General features: G+C 43.3%; 1 protein-coding gene across 1 annotated transcript in view; it reads right to left on the bottom strand.

Annotated features, from left to right (window-relative positions):
- Positions 1–21,273, bottom strand: part of ST8SIA6 (ST8 alpha-N-acetyl-neuraminide alpha-2,8-sialyltransferase 6) — a 129,377-nt gene that overhangs the window by 47,239 nt on the left and 60,865 nt on the right. The window contains exons 2-3 of the mRNA XM_040433041.1: positions 13,498–13,551; positions 6,689–6,772 (exon numbers count right to left, since the gene is read on the bottom strand). Coding sequence (XP_040288975.1) covers positions 6,689–6,772; positions 13,498–13,551 — 138 coding nt within the window. The remainder of the gene's footprint in view (positions 1–6,688; positions 6,773–13,497; positions 13,552–21,273) is intronic.

Below are 21,273 nucleotides of genomic sequence, written 5' to 3'. Positions count from 1 at the left end.
CCCAGTCGTCCACACCCAGCACAACTCAGTAGACTGACTGCACTATATAATGACAGGCAACATACAGCATCTCTACCAGCCTATGCCTCCATATAAGAACTGGCTAGACTATCTAACAAACTGCCCAGTTTATTATTATAGATGCATCGGGTGGCTGAGATGACCTCTGTCCACAGAGGTAGGCCAGCCAGTATCCTCTTTTGCCAGGGGCCCAGTGTTACTGCAGGGGGGCCCATCACCAATCATGCAGTGTCTTGTTGCTGCTGTGTGAGCTTGTGTTCCTTGCTTAAAGAGTCCTAGTCCAAGGCAAGAGCCAGTCAGTAGGATGCTGACAGGGTGTCCAAGACAGAACAGTCGGAGGCAGCAGGCTAGTGCAATTTTATGGATTTGCGAACAGGGGTCAGGTAATATTTGCACAAATTTTACTAGTACCCCAGTCCGGCACTGGGCTGGCCACAACACTGTTATTGGGACAATGGTGAGGAGAGAACTGCCCCTGCTGATTCCCTTTCCAAGAAATGTATGTTAACTAGTTTCCACTAGGGGGAGCTCACTGCAGATAACGTATACATGTATATATTATATAAAAGCCTTCAATGGGAGAAGAATAATCCACCTAGTGGCTGTAGGCAGAATTTTATCTTTTAACTCTGTCACAGCATGCAAAATCATATTTGGAGCTCTGGGTCAGAAAGAAAGAGTTGTAACCCTTAAGGCCTCTTTCACACGGGCGTTGCGGGAAAAGGTGCGGGTGCGTTGCGGGAACATGCGCGATTTTTCCGCACGAGTGCAAAACATTGTAATGCGTTTTGAACTCGCGTGAGAAAAATCGTGCATGTTTGGTACCCAAACACGAACTTCTTCACAGAAGTCCGGGCTTGGGATCGGTGTTCTGTAGATTGTATTATTTTCCCTTATAACATGGTTATAAGGGAAAATAATAGCATTCTTAATACAGAATGCATAGTACAATAGGGCTGGAGGGGTTAAAAAAAATAAAAAAATTTAACTCACCTTAATCCACTTGCTCGCGCAGCCCGACATCTCTTCTGTCTTCTTTTTTGCTGTGTGCAGGAAAAGGACCTGTGGTGACGTCACTCCGGTCATCACATGGTCCATCACCATGGTAAAAGATCATGTGATGGACCATGTGATGACTGGAGTGACGTCACCACACGTCCTTTTCCTGCACACAGCAAAAAAGAAGACAGAAGAGATGCTGGCTGCGCGAGCAAGTGGATTAAGGTGAGTTTAATTATATATTTTTTTTTTTAACCCCTCCAGCCCTATTGTACTATACATTCTGTATTCAGAATGCTATTATTTTCCCTTATAACCATGTTATAAGGGAAAATAATAATGATCGGGTCCCCATCCCGATCATCTCCTAGTAACCGTACGTGAAAATCGCACCGCATCCGCACTTGCTTGCGGATGCTTGCGATTTTCACGCAACCCAATTCATTTCTATGGGGCCTGCGTTACGTGAAAAACGCACAAAGAGGAGCATGCTGCGATTTTCACGCAACGCACAACTGATGCGTGAAAATCACCGCTCGTGTGCACAGCCCCATAGAAATGAATGGGTCGGTATTCAGTGCGGGTGCAATGCGTTCAACTCAAGCATCGCATCCGCGCGGAATACTCGCCCGTGTGAAAGGGGCCTATTAGTCTCCACCTTTGACACACCATCTCCTCCACCACTTCTCAGAAACCAACCCCATAGACATGGGAGCTTCAAGATTAAAGGTGGCCATACACTTCAGATGGCAGTCAGATGAAGGCTTGTTTGGCTGTTAGCTAATTTTTCTTGTCGACCGCCCTTCCCCCCCATAAACATGTACCCTCAGGTTCGGCTGAGCATGCATGTGTTCTGAATGCAGAGAGGGGAATGGGCCGTTAACAGACAGCCCTGGAGGCAGCTTATCTCCCCTGAAAATTAAAGGGTCAGGACACTCGCATCTACACCGAATGATCAGCTGGTTCAGCAAAAATTTGCGGGCTAGCAACAGTAATCTAATGTGTTTGGCCTGCATATCCATTATGCACATGACATAAATTAATCCAACACAAAATATCGATATAATCCATTTATAAATGACTTCACACGTATACCATGACATATACGTCACTAATGAACCTGTGATCTGTAGGGCAAGTTGTCTGATCAATAAGACATCCCAGCACTAGACCAGTAAAAGGGTTATTATAAGATTAGACGCCATGTAATACTGCAGTGTAATCAACTGCCCTAACCGCAGTATAACGTATGACTGCACGAGTGTATGCCGCCAGACAGCGCTCCAAATTTTATGGAGATTCCCTATATAATGGAAAATGCAACCACTTAAAGGGAATGTGTCATCAGAAAATGTAATGTATTTCCATAGAATTTTTGGTGATGTCATTTTTTATTTTCCACGTCAATATCTTTATTTAAATAAAAACCATAAAATCCTGCAGTTTTCACTCTGGCCATTAAAAGAGTATTCCCATCTCAGACAATGGGGGGCATATCGCTAGGATATGGCACCATTGTCTGATAGGTACAGGTCACTCGTCTTTTTTTTTTTCTTCCAAAAAAGAGACCACTTTTGCCTGTGCGCCACTTCTAATATTGAAGTTCACCTCCGCTGACATGAATGGGCCGTATGTGGCAATACCTGACACAGCCCGGGACCAGGGTTGCCAACCGTCCAGAAATTTCTAGACAGTCCGTAAAAATAGGCAACATTTTTCCTGTGTCAGTAAAAAAGAAAATACTGTATGTCTCTGTGATTTTTTTTTTTAAAGCTGTTGGTACTTATGAGACTATTGAGCTATAGACACGTATTAGGCTACTTTCACACTAGCGTTTTTCTTTTCCGGTGTTGAGTTCCACCTAATGCATTCTGAATGGAGAGTAATCCGTTCAGGATGCATCAGGATGCATGAGTTCAGTCCCTTTTACGTTTTTTGGACGGAGAAAACACCGCAGCATGCTGCAGTTTTCTCTCCGGCCAAAAATACTGAACACTTGCCGGAATGCCGGATCCGGCATTAATTTACATTGAAGTGTATTAATGCCGTATCCGGCACTAAGTGTTCCGGCAAAACGGATCCGGCTTTCCCGTCTGCGCATGCGCAGACCTTTAAAAATGCAAAAAAAAATAATATCGGATCCGTTTTTTCCAGATGACCCCGGAGAGACGGATCCGATATTTCAATGCATTTGTCAGACAGATCCGCATCCGGATCCGTCTGACAAATGCCATCAGTTTGCGTCCGGATTGCCGACAACTGCTGCCGGAATCCTTTGCCGCACCATTCATTCTAGATTTCCAATTCGTCCGTAAAAAATGTTGGCTGTCCGTGATTTTGGAAAAAGCTGTCCAGAAAAAAGAAAAAATATGGTTGGCAACTCTGCCCGAGTCAAGAGTGGAGCAGTTTTTTTCTTTGGGGGGGGGGGGGGCAAACCTTTCTTCTATTTTCTTACATCTCTTGAACCCTCAATGATATTAGTTCAGCAGTGCCACCAAGGCCGGGGGTATGCATTAACCCCCGGGAGAAGCTTCAGGTCACAGTATGAGACAAGCTCATCATCTCGTCCTGAGCAGCCATGCTGACTAGAGCACTTCTGCCTCCTGCTATTGAGTAGGACTTGATGGATTACACCAGTGGGGTGGGCACACCGCATCCTCCAGCGGTCAGAGCCAGGGACCAGCAGGGGCACCCTTTGTGTGCCACACTGCAAACCCGGCTGTGTATGATGGAATGCTGTATTGTACAGTACATTTGCTTTTTAGGGCCAATGGCATTCTTTTGGAATCGCGGCGTGGACTTGGTCTGGCATTTTCTTGCGCATTCGTCCTATAGACATCCACAATTTTTTTTGGCCCTGCCAGCTACAGGCTACTAGACCCTTTTCTTTTCACTTTTGAAAAGTGGCAAGAAGCTCAAAAAGTCGTCAAATTATGGAGGAAATATGGAGCGTGTCATAATTTGTGACTTTTTTATGGCGCAATAGCACCATAAAACATTTGATAAATGTCTTCTGCTATATCACATAAAAGCAGCAAAAAAACCTGCTAAAAGCACTAAAAAGAAAACCACAGCTCAAGGCTGGCATGTTTTTTGTTTTTTTTTTCAAAAAAGCAAAACCCCAAAAAATCGCAGCAGCCTAAGGCCTCATGCACACGACCGTTTTTTTTTTGTGGTCCGCAAAAACGGGTTCCATAGCTCCGTGATCCATGTCCGTTTTTTCTTCCGTGCAAGTCAATGGGGACGGATCCGTTTGACGTTGACACAATATGGTGCAATTGCAAACGGATCCGTCCCCCATTGACTTTCAATGTAAAGTCAGGAGTCCCTATTATACCATCGGATCGGAGTTTTCTCAAATCCGATGGTATATTTTAACTTGAAGCATCCCCATCACCATGGGAACGCCTCTATGTTAAAATATACCATCGGATTTGAGTTATATCGTGAAAACTCAGATCCGACAGTATATTCTAACACAGAGGCGTTCCCATAGTGAAGGGGACGCTTCAAGTTAGAATATACTAAGAATATACTGGTGCCGGATCAATCCTTTGTTACTTCGATTCATCACGTTGTTGGAGCGGGATCAGTACACCGGATTTGCTACCCCGATCCGGCCGACTGGTCTTTCTGTATTCCCAATCTGATGAATTCCCATTACCTGATTACCCTGGATCACTTGGAAAGAACAAAACAAAAAAAAAAACATGGCTGCTTTCTTAAAAAACACCACCACTCTTGTCCATGGGCTGTGCGTGGTATTGCAGCTTAGCCCCATTGATTTGAATGGCATGCCATACCATGCATGACCCATGGACAGGGGTGGCGCTGTTGCTGGCGAAAAAAAAAAACTGTTTTTTTTTCCTAATCTCAGACAACCCTTTTAAGTGAATTGAAAACTGTCTGCATGGCTTAGCGTGTGAGGAGGTTTGCAGGCGGTATGGCTTCCCTATTTATAGAAAACGCATGTGCATTCATCATAACCTAATCAGATTCCTTATAGATCGGGGAGTAATCATCTGCTCGGTGAGATTTACAGCTCTACCTGAAAAATGCATGGGGTGGGGGCGGATAAAGGAAACTGTCAGGGATGTAAATACGTCTAAGGGTCAATTAAACCTTTTATGGAGGAAATAGGGGCCTGCTGGAGCGGCAGTTTTGCCAGGGGTTATGTAATAAAGTGATTACAGTGAATCTGCCTGTGCCGGTCACACATCTGCTTTGCTGGTAATTACATTAGAACTAACGAGCATGTACAGCAAGCCATCCTCCGGCGACTGACAGCGAAATCATTTACTTACATTTCTATTGTCTATGACAAAAAATAACGCAGATATCAGAGCGATCATAGTAAACTGCGAAATCATCCACTTCAATGGGGAAGCCACTGGAAACTTTGCAAATAGTTCACTTATTTTGAAATAAAAAGCCTTAGGCCCCTTTCACACGGGCGAGATTTCCGCGCTGGTGCGTTGCGTGAGGTGAACGTATTGCCCCCACACTGAATCCGGACCCATTCATTTCTATGGGGCTGTGCACATGAGCGGTGATTTTCACGCATCACTTGCGTGAAAATCGCAGCATGCTCTATATTGTGCGTTTATCATAGAAGTGAATGGGGCTGCGTGAAAATCGCAAGCATCAGCAAGCAAGTGCGGATGCGGTGCGATTTTCACGCACGGTTGCTAGGAGATGATCGGGATGGAGACCCGATCATTATTATTTTCCCTTATAATATGGTTATAAGGGAAAATAATAGCATTCTTAATACAGAATGCATAGTACAATAGCGCTGGAGGGGTTAAAATAAATAAATAATTAAACTCACCTTAATCCACTTGCTCGCGCAGCCAGGCTTCTCTTCTGTCTTCTTTTTTGCTGTGTGCAGGAAAAGGACCTGTGGTGACGTCACTCCGGTCATCACATGGTCCGTCACATGATCTTTTACCATGGTGATGGATCATGTGATGGACCATGTGATGACCGGAGTGACGTCACCACAGGTCCTTTTCCTGCACACAGCAAAAAAGAAGACAGAAGAGAAGCCGGGCTGCGCGAGCAAGTGGATTAAGGTGAGTTTAATTATTATTATTATTTTTTAACCCCTTCAGTGCTATTGTACTATGCATTCTGTATTCAGAATGCTATTATTTTCCCTTATAACCATGTTATAAGGGAAAATAATACAATCTACCCAGCACCTAACCCAAACCCGAACTTCTGTGAATTAGTTCGGGTTTGGGTACCAAACATGCCGATTTTTCTCACGCGAGTGCAAAACGCATTACAATGTTTCTACATGTAGCTTTGGACATGAAAGGATGAGAAAATATCAAAGAGATGGAATAGTATAAAGTGGTGATAAATAATATGGTCCTCATACCTAGCAACTAATAAATGGCTAAAACGGGGAATTGACCCCTGCAACTAATCAGATCACTGGTTTCTTCTTCAAGCCTGTCTATCCAAGTGTACTAATGAAGGTCACCGGGCATATGAAGTCCATGCCAGGACATGTCTTCTCTACTGGGGCAGGGGCCAAAACAGTTGCCTTGAGGACGTGTTTCCCAGTGCACCCAATGCAGTCTTTTTTTTTTACTGAATTCTTGACATCCGGGGTTTTGATAAGGACCAACATTCTCATTGCTGAAACATCTTATCCTACCTTTTCCTAAGGGACACCGTCAGGAGGCGATCCGGAATATCTCTGCAGAATACGTCGGTCGTGTAATTGTTCGGTGCTAAAATTCTACAAAATGAACAAAAATAAGTAACTGAACTATTTTATGACATTGTGAGATACCCAGGACTTTAGTGGCTGCGGGTCCTTGAAATTAAGTTGCCTCCCATTAAAATGAACAGGCCAACCAAGGATTTCAGAGTTTACCCCCGTTCAAGCTAAGGTAATAGGGGACGTCATTATTTACACATTTAAAAATGCTCTAATATTTTAGAAGTGGTTGCCCAGCCCAATACAACCCCCACAACACGCACATTGGGCCACCAAAAAAGCCACGTTATTTCAACAGGACGGCCTTGAAACCCAGACAGATATTATAGGGACCCATGAAAGATATTCAAAATTTTTCAAACAAGCTCCTGGATCTGAATACTTTTGTAACTGCATGTAATTATACATTTAGCACAGCCAGTGAGCCATTCAATAAAATGTATCTGTATAGCGCCACCTGCTGTTTGTACTGTTCCTTATTTCTCTGTCCACCACGCACATGCTCAGTTCCATCTTTCAATTGCCACCAGCCGTATCATAGAAGCTGTGACTGTTACAGGGATAGAGAGCTGCAGCAGAAAGGACCAGCCCCTGAGAAAGGACATGCCCCATGAGCTGTGATAGGGAGAGAGAGGCGCTGCAGAAAGTACAGGTTCTTCTAAAAAAATTAGCATATTGTGATAAAGTTCATTATTTTCTGTAATGTACTGATAAACATTAGACTTTCATATATTTTAGATTCATTACACACAACTGAAGTAGTTCAAGCCTTTTCTTGTTTTAATATTGATGATTTCGGCATACAGCTCATGAAAACCCAAAATTCCTATCTCAAAAAATTAGCATATTTCATCCGACCAATAAAAGAAAAGTGTTTTTAATACAAAAAAAGTCAACCTTCAAATAATTAAGTTCAGTTATGCACTCAATACTTGGTCGGGAATCCTTTTGCAGAAATGACTGCTTCAATGCGGCGTGGCATGGAGGCAATCAGCCTGTGGCACTGCTGAGGTGTTATGGCAGCCCAGGATGCTTCGATAGCGGCCTTAAAGGGTTTCTGTCACCCCATTAAACCGTTTTTTTTTTTTTTCTTTAATAATAATCCCTATAGTGCGATCTCATGATACATAATCAAATTAATAATTTTGGTTCAGTAGATTTTGCTAAAAAACGATTTTTAAAATATGTTAATTACCTTGCTACCAGCAAGTAGGGCGGCTATTTGCTGGTAGCAGCCGCATCCTCCGATGGTAATGACGCCCCCTTGGCATGCTGATTGACAGGGCCAGGGAAGGTAATCCTTCTCTGCTGGCGCTGTTAGAATTTGAAATCTCGCGCCTGCGCCGTACCTGGCTTCAATCGGCGCAGGCGCACTGAGAGGCGGCCGCTCGCTCGACCGCTCCATCCTCAATGCGCCTGCGTCGATGACGTCATCGCATACACCCGGAAGAGAAGATGCCGGCGTCTTCTCTTCCGGGTGTACTTGATGACGTCATCGACGCAGGCGCATTGAGGATGGAGCGGTCGAGCGAGCGGCCGCCTCTCAGTGCGCCTGCGCCGATTGAAGCCAGGTACGGCGCAGGCGCGAGATTTCAAATTCTAACAGCGCCAGCAGAGAAGGATTACCTTCCCTGGCCCTGTCAATCAGCATGCCGAGGGGGCGTCATTACCATCGGAGGATGCGGCTGCTACCAGCAAATAGCCGCCCTACTTGCTGGTAGCAAGGTAATTAGCATATTTTAAAAATCGTTTTTTAGTAAAATCTACTGAACCAAAATTATTAATTTGATTATGTATCATGAGATCGCACTATAGGGATTATTATTAATGAAAAAAAAAAAAAAACGGTTTAATGGGGTGACAGAAACCCTTTAAGCTCATCCAGAGTGTTGGGTCTTGCGTCTCTCAACTTTCTCTTCCCAATATCCCACAGATTCTCTATGGGGTTCAGGTCAGGAGAGTTGGCAGGCCAATTGAGCACAGTAATACCATGGTCAGTAAACCATTTACCAGTGGTTTTGGCACTGTGAGCAGGTGCCAGGTCGTGCTGAAAAATGAAATCTTCATCTCCATAAAGCTTTTCAGCAGATGGAAGCATGAAGTGCTCCAAAATCTCCTGATAGCTAGCTGCATTGACCCTGCCCTTGATAAAACACAGTGGACCAACACCAGCAGCTGACATGGCACCCCAGACCATCACTGACTGTGGGTACTTGACACTGCACTTCAGGCATTTTGGCATTTCCCTCTCCCCAGTCTTCCTCCAGACTCTGGCACCTTGATTTCCGAATGACATGCAAAATTTGCTTTCATCCGAAAAAAGTACTTTGGACCACTGAGCAACAGTCCAGTGCTGCTTCTCTGTAGCTCAGGTCAGGCGCTTCTGCCGCTGTTTCTGGTTCAAAAGTGGCTTGACCTGGGGAATGCGGCACCTGTAGCCCATTTCCTGCACACGCCTGTACATGGTGGCTCTGGATGTTTCTACTCCAGACTCAGTCCACTGCTTTCGCAGGTCCCCCAAGGTCTGGAATCGGTCCTTCTCCACAATCTTCCTCAGGGTCCGGTCACCTCTTCTCGTTGTGCAGCGTTTTCTGCCACACTTTTTCCTTCCCACAGACTTCCCACTGAGGTGCCTTGATACAGCACTCTGGGAACAGCCTATTCGTTCAGAAATTTCTTTCTGTGTCTTACCCTCTTGCTTGAGGGTGTCAATGATGGCCTTCTGGACAGCAGTCAGGTCGGCAGTCTTACCCATGATTGCGGTTTTGAGCAATGAACCAGGCTGGGAGTTTTTAAAAGCCTCAGGAATCTTTTGCAGGTGTTTAGAGTTAATTAGTTGATTCAGATGATTAGGTTAATAGCTCGTTTAGAGAACCTTTTCATGATATGCTAATTTTTTGAGATAGGAATTTTGGGTTTTCATGAGCTGTATGCCAAAATCATCAATATTAAAACAAGAAAAGGCTTGAACTACTTCAGTTCTGTGTAATGAATCTAAAATATATGAAAGTCTAGTACATTACAGAAAATAATGAACTTTATCACAATATGCTAATTTTTTTTAGAAGAACCTTTACATGCCCCTGCGGAAGAACACGCACTCTGAGCTGTGACAAGGAGAGAACTGCAGCAGAAACAACATGCCACCTGAGAAAGGATAGGCCCACTGAGTTGTGATAGGCTGAAAGCTGCAGCAGAAAGGACACACCCCATCATCTGCCAGCTTGAACAAAAATCTAGCAGAGCAATGAATGGGGAGATCTCTGGATCCATGTGAGGTCCAGGGCTGGTTCTAACTTTGTTAGAAAGAAATTGTCATGTACTGTATGATGTCTGATTTTTAAATGAACCATGGAAAATTTTATGTTTCAAACTCTATGTGTTGTAAGAGAATAGAAACAGCACCATTGTTATCTATGGGCTACGCCTGGTATTACATCTAATATTTAACACGTATGTGCCCCTGTGACGTAAGAATGGAAATGTATAAACCCCTTATGGAGAATCTTATTTAGGTCAGACGCCCCATTATTTAAAGGCCCCCGCACACATTAGATCAATGCTGACCAAATCTGGAGCGGCCGGCCAACTATCAGGTGCAAGGAGGCCTCCCGACTCTCCCCTTTCTCCTATTGAGGAAAGAAAGGCAAGTTCAATTGTTACAACCAATCCTTTTGTTCTGGCAGGAGTTTTTTTTTCAAAGCCTTTTCTTGCCTTCAAAAATGCATGCTCGGCTGTACTGAGCATGCATGTGTGGGGGGATTTGGGAGGAGAGCATTTAGTTAAAAGGTATTGAAGGTGTATGTGACTCAAACATCTCCTAGTGCCAGGGAGATAATACTCATACAGTACTTTGCTACAATGTAGAAACCATGCTGTAAGGGCTCATGCACACAAATGTACTTTTCTTCCGTTCCGTTTTTTTTACCGGTCCGTGTACGGAACCATTCATTTCAATAGGGCTTGAAAAAAAACTGAAATGACTCAGAGCGCATTCCATTTCCGTATGTCCGTTCCGCAAAAAAAATAAATAGAACATGTCCGATTCTTCAGGCATTGTTACAATGGATCTGCAAAAATAACGGATGCAACACAGACGTCATCCGTTTTTTTTTTTTTTAGGATCCTTGTTTTGCGGACCGCAAAATACATACGGTCGTGTGCATGAGCCCTAATAGTCAATGCAGAAGGCTTGATTTAACTGACTGGGAACGTGGTATCTGACGGGTCATACTCCAGAAAAATATCTGCATACAATACATGTCATTCTGTTGGCCCTTGGCATGGATCGGCATAGACTGGTACTTAAACGGTTAAGAAGCCAGGCGCCGAATGCCTGCGTCTTCCGCGAGCGCGCTAACAGCTTTATTCCTTGCAGCTCTCTCTTGTCTTGTAAAACAAAAGCTGCTCTTTTCCGTTCCATTGTGAGTCTCATAAAACCAGTTTACAAGTGTGCTGCACCCCAGCAAGACTCGCAGGTATCCGTGTTAATGTGCGCCACATCCTAGCGGTTAATGGCAAGCACATTCCTTACGTCACTGGAAGAAAGAGAAGGCGGCAGGGCCTTGCTTTCTCCCTCTTTCACCAATTATCCACAGCTTGTACTTTTGTAAGAGGGGCTCTGATAGAGGGACGGGGTTGCTCCAAGCCCCACAATCAGCTAATATAGAAAGGTGAACCCCAGCGTCAGTGCTACTTTATTGTTATTGGAAAAAGGGCAAAAACATTTTTTTCCATTTTTGTTTTTTACATCCTGCCTTCCAAATGCACTGACTTTTAAAATGTTCTATTCAGGGCTAATTTCATTTGCCGGACATGTTGTGCCTTTTAATGGCAATATCTAATATTTCATAAAATGTACTGAGAAGCTGGGCAAAAATTAAAAGGGTATAATTGGAAAAATAAAATTGCACCACAGTTTTGCAGGTTTTGCTCTTACGGCATTGCCTGTGTGGTAAAAGTGACACATTACCTACATTCTGTTGGTCAGTACGATTACATAGATACCATATTTGTATAGTTTTTGTTATATTTTATTATATTTATGTTTTTCTTTGCATCGTCATATTCTAACACCTGTAACATTTTATGTTTTCTTTTCTTGCAGGGCTATATGTATTTTATTTATCCCATACTTGGATGTGTATGACATTTTGATAGCATTTTATTATATCATATTTTTTGGAGGAGGAGAAGCAACTGAAAAACAGCGATTCTGGTATTATGATTTGTTTTCCATTACAGAATGCACTGTCCTGCATAAATACTTTTATATTTTACTAGTTTGGGCATTTCCCGATGCAGCGATACCAATTATCTCTACTTTTAAGGAGGGTGTGATCTGGATTTTTAATTCATAATTTTTATGAATTCATTTTTTATATATTTTTAACAACTTTTGTTAACTTTTTTTTTTTACCTTATTTTTAGTCCCCCTTAAGGCACTTGAACATGCGACCAATAGATCGCTTCTACCATGGACTGCAATGGCTTACCACTGCAGTCTATGAGAAAATCACTGTGTTCCTATTAAGCCCTGCCTAAAGAGCTTTACTATGGCAGACCTGGGAGCGTTAACAAGGCTCCCAGCTGCTACAGGAAGCAAATGGCTCCGACAATCTCATAATGGGGAGGGGGTGGGGGTGTCGGTCACTGGAAACAGTCCCCATTGTCTATTCTTGCATACTACCATGCTGTGTAAAACATCAGGCACCTGCCCATTATGGCGCCTGCTCCTCTTCTGAGCTGCAGCCATCTTTAAAGAGCCAACATATCAGGAAAGGATTAATAGGAGTCTGACAGCAACCCTGTCCCTGCAAAACTGCTGTCAGCTCTAGGCAGGAGACCTGGAGAGCTGAGCTGTTTAACCCTCACCTCTGTGTATGGTTTTCTTATCAGCATGCACTGTGAAAGAGAAGTTTTAATTGCGCATTTCAGCCTCGTAGGTGGTCCCTGACACTTAGGTGGTGTCAGCTGTTTGCAATAAGTTCTCTAAAACCCTTTTACTGTGCACTAAGTGACTCCTCATTGGACACTATCACTCAAGATCGGGGGGAGTGGTTGTGGAGCGCTTACTGCAGAGAGCAGAGCACTTCAGTGACCACCTATGAGGGACTTGAGAAAGTGGAACATGGCAGGGCAGGGCTTAACAGGAACACAATGATTCTCCTATACACTGCACTGGTAAGCCAGTGCAGTCTATGGTACCGTAGAAGCCACATGTAATGCTTCATTTCCATAAAAGCTTTAAACATTGGTTCCCCCTGCACATTACAGCAGATCAATGGGGATCTCAACATGTGGACAACCTGTGATCAGATTATTTTTCAGGAACACTTAAAAAAGAAAAGAAAACAGAGTTGTAAAAATAAGAGTACCCCTTTACGATCTAAGGCTACTTTAACAGTAGCGTTTTAGTTTTCCAGTATTGAAATCCATCATAGGGGCTCAATACCGGAAACAAACGCTTCAGTTTTGCCCCCATTCATTGTCAATGGGGACAAAACTGAACTGAACAGAACGGAGCGCTCCGAAATGCATTCCGTTCTCATACCGGAGAGCAAAACTATAACTCCCAGCATGCCCGAACAGCATTGTGGGAGTGGTAGTTTTACAACAGCTGGAGGGCCACAGGTTGAGCATGCCTGCCTAAAAAGGTTTCAGATCTGTGGATTTTCCCACGCATGCCGTGGCCAGTAGGTCAGAATAGAGACACAAGCAAAAAGGCTAAAAGGAAGACTTACCTGTGGTTCACTTCAGGCTTGACCAGTCCCACTCTGGTTGTGGTTTTTCCAGGCCTGTAGAGGAAGCAGAGATCACACTCAGGTATTGATGTGTTTGGGAAGTCAGCGATCACCGGTCGATAGATGGTTACTATACAGAACACAATGTAAAACAGCAGATGGAAAGCGGTTCGTTACTAAACGACCTGATCGATACTCAGAACTGCTTTATTTGCTCCTATTGTTACTCATTTACAGCAGGTTTTAAGCAATTATCACCCATTAAACGGCAATTAAATCCTCGCCTGGGCATGAAACAGCTTGTTTATGACTGAGCTAAATAACCTCACGGACACAAAGTCATTCTAATTAACGGAATTAGAAAAAAAAAACAGCACCATTCAAGTGCATGGGGCTGAACTGCAATACCAGGCACAGCCCATGGATGAGAGTGGCGCTGTTTCTGGAAAAAAAAAAAAAAGACTTTGATCTCTTCTGGGGATTCAGCCAAAGATTTTTACAGCGGAGAAATCTGTCACCTGAACATACCTTAGAACAGGGATGCCCAACCTGCAGCCCACCAGTTGTTGCAAAACTACAACTCCAAGCATGCCCTAATAGCTGTCGGCTGCCAAGCATACTGGGAGTTGTGGTTTTGCAAAAGCTGGAGGGCTGCAGGTTGGGCATCCCTGCTCTAGAAGTTTTTTTTTTAGGTAAGCCATACTTACCTCACCGATCCCTCTCCGGTTCCTGGTGCCCGGATCGGCACACTGGAATGCCCGTAGGCGCCTGCGCGCCCAATCACTGGCCGTAGCATTGACCTGATCATGCATCTTCTGGCTTCACTAGTGTGTCGAACCTGGTTCAGGGAGTGGACAGCAGAGGGGACCAGAGCAGCATCAAACGGCAGAAGGGAGGAATCAGAGAGGGTGACGCGCATTTTTAACCCATTGTGAGCCATACGTAAAAAAAATTGGACAACTCTTTAAGAGTACAAGGATGTAACGCATCCGCTCCAGGAGCTTTATTCACATTCTTTTCTAAACCTTTTTGGACCATTACTTCAGTCGGCCAGGACAATTAGGTTGACAGAGACCCCACATTAAAACGATGTTACGTGTACATGATAATATGGATGGACCCCATCTAAGAGCGAGGCCGAGGAGCTGCTCTGTAAGGGTGGCTTCCTCTCCAGTGGACCTGGCTCTTCCGTGCATTACAATGGTTGGCCATTTAATTGAGTGGTCACCATATAATACTACATTTCCCAGAAGTCTCCATATACTGTAGGTCAGAGGTTGTACGTTGGGATAAAATGGCCAAGGTTCCAGTTCCTAGTGCTTTCCAAGATCCTATCCACATCATCTAGTGTATTCTGCAAAGTTACTGATATGCAGTATTATGAGACTTAGCCTGGAGCAATTAGAAAGGGCCAAGATGGGAGCGTTGGCATCTACGGAGCAATATGGAGATGCATCAACTTAATGAAGACAGGGAGTTTTGCAGTTCCTCTGCCTCCCGGGTGTCATGATTTAAGACCAAACCATGAAGAGAACAAGATAAGCTTCTGAACTGCAGACGAGAGCCGGTCGTAAACCGACTGGCGCTTAAAAACAAATGATACATTATAAGTGTATTGCTCGATGGCCCAGAAGGTACAAACTGCTTTACTGCCCAAATTATAGAACGTGTCCAAGGCGCTGCCAAATCTGAATACAACACTTGAGATTTCTTGTACTGAATGCATTCTGTAAAATAATAAGAAACTGGGGGGGGGAAACGCCTTGTACAAAACCAAACTAAAATAATTTCGAAAATCTGAGCGATGACATATCAAATGAATAACAAGGCTGCAACACATGATATGGCCAATTATTAACCCCTTAAAGGGGAGTAAATATCTAAATGGTGGAGGTGTGACCCCCCCCCCGTCGATCAGCTAATTGAAGGCACCGCGGCCTCTTCCTAAGCCAGTGATGTCACGTTCAGCGGTCACATGGTCTAGGAACATCTCAGTTCCATTTGAGTGAATATGCGTGAGCTGCAATAACAGGCGCCACCACTATACAATGTAGGGCGCTGTGCTTGGTGAGTTGTGTAGAAGCGCCGCAGCATCTTCAAACAGCTGATCAGTGGTGGTGCTGGGAGTTGGATCCCCACCAATCACATACTGATGACCTATCCCGAGAATAGGGTATCAATATTCAACTTCTAGAAAATACCTTTAAGGACCCTGCCATTTTTGTTCACTATGGACAAGACCTAATCATTTGCTTTTCCATATCGGGATTATAGGAAATGAACTTTAAAATAAAAAGACATAGAAGTAGATCCTAAACTTTTCTTATGCACTGTTTTGGGATTGTTGTATGGATCCATATACCTTGACCCATTTTTAGCTGCTGGGCCCGCAGGTTATTTCATTATTCTGGACATTACTATCTGTCTGAACCCTTGCTATATTTATGTAATTTTATGTGTGGTTTGTTTTTTTTTAGATTTATTTTTAATTTATTCTTGGAGGTACTCACTTTTTGCAAATTTTATGGTTCCTTTTCGTCTGTTGGCACCAGATAAGTGAGAAGTCCTCAGACTATATTTAATTACATATATAAAAATATTCTGTGTTCAACAAGTGAGCCGTCTTTTTTTTATTTTATAAATGGCTATTAATTCTGATGACTCTGCTCATCCTGTCCCAGTCTATACAGTCAAGCTGAAAAGGGAGCTCCAGAATGCAGGAAGCATCAGGTTTTTTTTGTGACTGCTCTAAGGGTCAGTGTAAAAACTGAAATATTTGAATATTTTTTTTATGAGGACAGTCACAAAAATAAATGCAATAAAAGCAAAACACAGATTTAAAAAAAATCACTGTATTTTTCGTCCTATAAGACGAATAGGGGTGAATGTCAGTGTGTCTTATGGGGAAAATACTAACGAATGATTCCATTATGAAAGCGCTCATTAGTACAGGAGGACCATGGAGCTCTGAATGCAGCGCTCCTTGTGCAGGCTCTGTATTTACCGCTTCCTGGTCATCATCTGCTGGCTGTTGCATGGTGCGCTGTGACCTCTGTACAGTGCGAGGACATCAGCTGTGCGAGGACTTTAAGCTGTGTGACATTGGGTCACAGCACACCGCAGCAGGAAGACCGGATGTTAGGAGCGGCGGCGGCCGGAGCAGGAGAAGTAAGTTGATTTTTTAAATTTTTTTCTGCTCTGAGCTTTGATTAACATTGGGGCTGTGATCGGAGGTCTGATTGGGGGTCATTCACATTTGGGGTCTGATCTGAGTTCTAATTGGGGTCATTCACATTGGGGGTCTGATCTGAGGTCTGATTAGGGGTCTTATGAACATTGAAAGTTTGAGCAGAGGTCTGAATGGGGTCTTATTAACATTGGGGGTCTTATAAACATTGGGAGTCTAATCTGAGGTCTGATTGGTGTCTTCTTAAAATTGGGGTCTGAGCTGAGGTCTTATTAGGGGTCTTATGAACATTGAAAGTCTGAGCAGAGGTCTGAATGGGGTCTTATTAACATTGGGGGTCTGATTGGGGGTCTTATAAACATTAGGAGTCTCATCTGAGGTCTGATTGGTGTCTTCTTAAAATTGGGGTCTGAGCTGAGGTCTGATTGGGGACCTTCTAAACATTGGGGGTCTGATCTGAGGTCTGATTTTGAGTCTTATTAACATTGGGGGTCTGATCTGAGGTGTGATTGGAGGTCCCATTAACATTGGGAGTATGATCTGAGGTCTGATTAACATTGGGGGTTTGAGCTGAGGTCTAATGAAAAATATTTTTTTCCTATTTTTCTCCTTTAAAACCTCTTATGTGCAGGTGCGTCTTATAGGGCGAAAAATACTGTAATTAACATGCTGTTTTCTGTCGGTTCAGTTTTCTTACAGAATAAGCCATGTATTTCCATTTCTAAAAGTCAACTTGAATGAACTATTATGTTGAGTCACTTGAAAACGTCATCTGCTTCTGCTGCGGCTATGGCACCATCACCTCACAGACTAATCTCCCAGATCTGTATTTGACCAGGCAGTGCATTCAAACACCGAGCAGATATCTCGTTTCCAGATGAATGGCTGTGTGTATTTTCGGCTAGTGATTTGATTCCCGCTCTGATTAAAGTCAACCTCGCTTTGCATCTACAGTACATTTTCTGCAGAGAGAAAAACGAGACTGATGAAATAACAATACCTTGGCCGGCGTGAAAATAAAACATGATGTTGTGCTCGGCGCTTATGAGGTCTTGTCTAATTTTATTTCTCACAGTGAAGCATTTGCGGTAGCTGTGACTGCTTATATTCGTTACATAAAGGCAATAAGGTGGTGGAATTAGGAGAAGAAAAGCATTCAATTGCTAAATTGCTTTATGTCATGCTGCAAAACAAAACATTACACTTAGTATTTTTTTTTTATTGCCTAATAGTTTCATCCTATTTTCATATGAGCTTAAAGGGGTTGTCCCACGAAACACATTGTACGGTTTTAAAACCAGCACCTGGATCTGAATACTTTTGCAATTTCATATAATTATAGCTAATGAGTTCTTACTAAGATGTGTCAAAATAGTAAAGAAATAGTCATGCATCGCAGAAAGGAACCAAGGTCAGAATATTTGAGAACCATAGATATTTGTCTACACAGGGATGTAAAGGGGTGTACTGGTGGGGCTTGTACTCCGAGTGCCATGGGGTGGCAATAAGCTGGGCCATGGTCTTTGGATACAAGGCTAGGTTAGATACACTGACGACCAAAAGAGTAAGGCCTCTTTCACACGGGCGTTGCGGGAAAAGGTGCGGGTGCGTTGCGGGAACACGCTCGAGTGCAAAATGATGTAATGCGTTTTGCACGCGCGTGAGAAAAATCGGCATGTTTGGTACCCAAACCCGAACTTCTTCACAGAAGTTCGGGCTTGGGATCGGTGTTCTGTAGATTGTATTATTTTCCCTTATAACATGGTTATAAGGGGAAATAATAGCATTCTGAATACAGAATGCAGAGTAAAATGGTGCTGGAGGGGTTAAAAAATAATAATATATATTTTAACTCTCCTTAATCCACTTTCTCGCGCAGCCTGGCTTCTCTTCTGTCTTCTTCATGCAAGAAAAGGACCTGTGGTGACGTCACTCCGGCCATCACATGGTCCGTCACATGATCTTTTACCATGGTGATGGATCATGTGATGACCGGAGTGACGTCATCACAGGTCCTTTTCCTACACACAGCAAAGAAGAAGACAGAAGAGATGCCGGCTGCGCGATCAAGTGGACTAAGGTGAGTTAAATTATTATTTATTTTTTAACCCCTCCAGCGCTATTGTACTATGCATTCTGTATTCAGAATGCTATTATTTTCCCTTATAACCATGTTATAAGGGAAAATAATAATGATCGGGTCTCCATCCCGATCGTCTCCTAGCAACCGTGCGTGAAAATCGCACCGCATCCGCACTTGCTTGTGGATGCTTGCGATTTTCACGCAGCCCCATTCACTTCTATGGGGCCTGCGTTGCGTGATAAACACACAATATAGAGCATGCTGCGATTTTCATGCAACGCATAAGTGATGTGTGAAAATCAACGCTCGTGTGCACAGCCCCATAGAAATGAATGGGTCCGGATTCAGTGCGGGTGCAATGCAATGCACCTCACGCATTGCACCCGCACGGAATACTCGCCCGTGTGAAAGGGGCCTAACAATGTCATATGCTAAATAGTTGCAAGTCCAATTTATGTATGAGATAGCCAAGATGATTGTCTATAAAATGATGGTAGTCTCACGTTGGAAGCTGTAGTGAATGGTGAGATATGGAGCCTGAAAGTCAAAAGTTCAAAACATTGTTAACCTTTTGCTCGTCGGTGTAATTGAATCTATGCCCGCAGGTTGGAAATCCTAGTTACAGCTCTGTCTGTTAGGTCTGCTATAAGGAATGAGTTCTAAATCTAATTGGGGTTCAGCATATTTCTACCATTCATGTAATGTTCTCCATGCTTTACAGTGCTAGGCAGCTTCGATATTGTGTTGGCATTTCTTATCTTATTTCTTTTCAGAACTTGGTAAGAGTGTAAACTGAGTATGATATTCATTCTAAAAGTTTCTTTTAAAGGGGTTTTTAGGGTGTTTTATACAGGGAGTGCAGAATTATTAGGCAAATGAGTATTTTGACCACATCATCCTCTTTATGCATGTTGTCTTACTCCAAGCTGTATAGGCTCGAAAGCCTACTACCAATTAAGCATATTAGGTGATGTGCATCTCTGTAATGAGAAGGGGTGTGGTCTAATGACATCAACACCCTATATTAGGTGTGCATAATTATTAGGCAACTTCCTTTCCTTTCCTTTGGCAAAATGGGTCAAAAGAAGGACTTGACAGGCTCAGAAAAGTCAAAAATAGTGAGATATCTTGCAGAGGGATGCAGCACTCTTAAAATTGCAAAGCTTCTGAAGCGTGATCATCGAACAATCAAGCGTTTCATTCAAAATAGTCAACAGGGTCGCAAGAAGCGTGTGGAAAAACCAAGGCGCAAAATAACTGCCCATGAACTGAGAAAAGTCAAGCGTGCAGCTGCCAAGATGCCACTTGCCACCAGTTTGGCCATATTTCAGAGCTGCAACATCACTGGAGTGCCCAAAAGCACAAGGTGTGCAATACTCAGAGACATGGCCAAGGTAAGAAAGGCTGAAAGACGACCACCACTGAACAAGACACACAAGCTGAAACGTCAAGACTGGGCCAAGAAATATCTCAAGACTTATTTTTCTATGGTTTTATGGACTGATGAAATGAGAGTGAGTCTTGATGGGCCAGATGGATGGGCCCGTGGCTGGATTGGTAAAGGGCAGAGAGCTCCAGTTCGACTCAGACGCCAGCAAGGTGGAGGTGGAGTACTGGTTTGGGCTGGTATCATCAAAGATGAGCTTGTGGGGCCTTTTCGGGTTGAGGATGGAGTCAAGCTCAACTCCCAGTCCTACTGCCAGTTTCTGGAAGACACCTTCTTCAAGCAGTAGTACAGGAAGAAGTCTGCATCCTTCAAGAAAAACATGATTTTCATGCAGGACAATGCTCCATCACACGCGTCCAAGTACTCCACAGCGTGGCTCGCAAGAAAGGGTATAAAAGAAGAAAATCTAATGACATGGCCTCCTTGTTCACCTGATCTGAACCCCATTGAGAACCTGTAGTCCATCATCAAATGTGAGATTTACAAGGAGGGAAAACAGTACACCTCTCTGAACAGTGTCTGGGAGGCTGTGGTTGCTTCTGCACGCAATGTTGATGGTGAACAGATCAAAACACTGACAGAATCCATGGATGGCAGGCTTTTGAGTGTCCTTGCAAAGAAAGGTGGCTATATTGGTCACTGATTTGTTTTTGTTTTGTTTTTGAATGTCAGAAATGTATATTTGTGAATGTTGAGATGTTATATTGGTTTCACTGGTAAAAATAAATAATTGAAATGGGTATATATTTGTTTTTTGTTAAGTTGCCTAATAATTATGCACAGTAATAGTCACCTGCACACACAGATATCCCCCTAAAATAGCTAAAACTAAAAACAAACTAAAAACTACTTCCAAAAATATTCAGCTTTGATATTAATGAGTTTTTTGGGTTCATTGAGAACATGGTTGTTGTTCAATAATAAAATTAATCCTCAAAAATACAACTTGCCTAATAATTCTGCACTCCCTGTATTGATGACATATCCTCAGGGTCCTTAGACAATACAGTACATGACGATCTCTTTCTAGCAAAGCTAGAACCAGCCCTGTACCTCACA

Source organism: Bufo bufo, chromosome 5 (genome assembly GCF_905171765.1).
Source record: "Bufo bufo chromosome 5, aBufBuf1.1, whole genome shotgun sequence".
Classification (NCBI taxonomy): Eukaryota; Metazoa; Chordata; class Amphibia; order Anura; family Bufonidae; genus Bufo; species Bufo bufo.
This window is presented reverse-complemented; position numbering and strand designations above follow the sequence as displayed.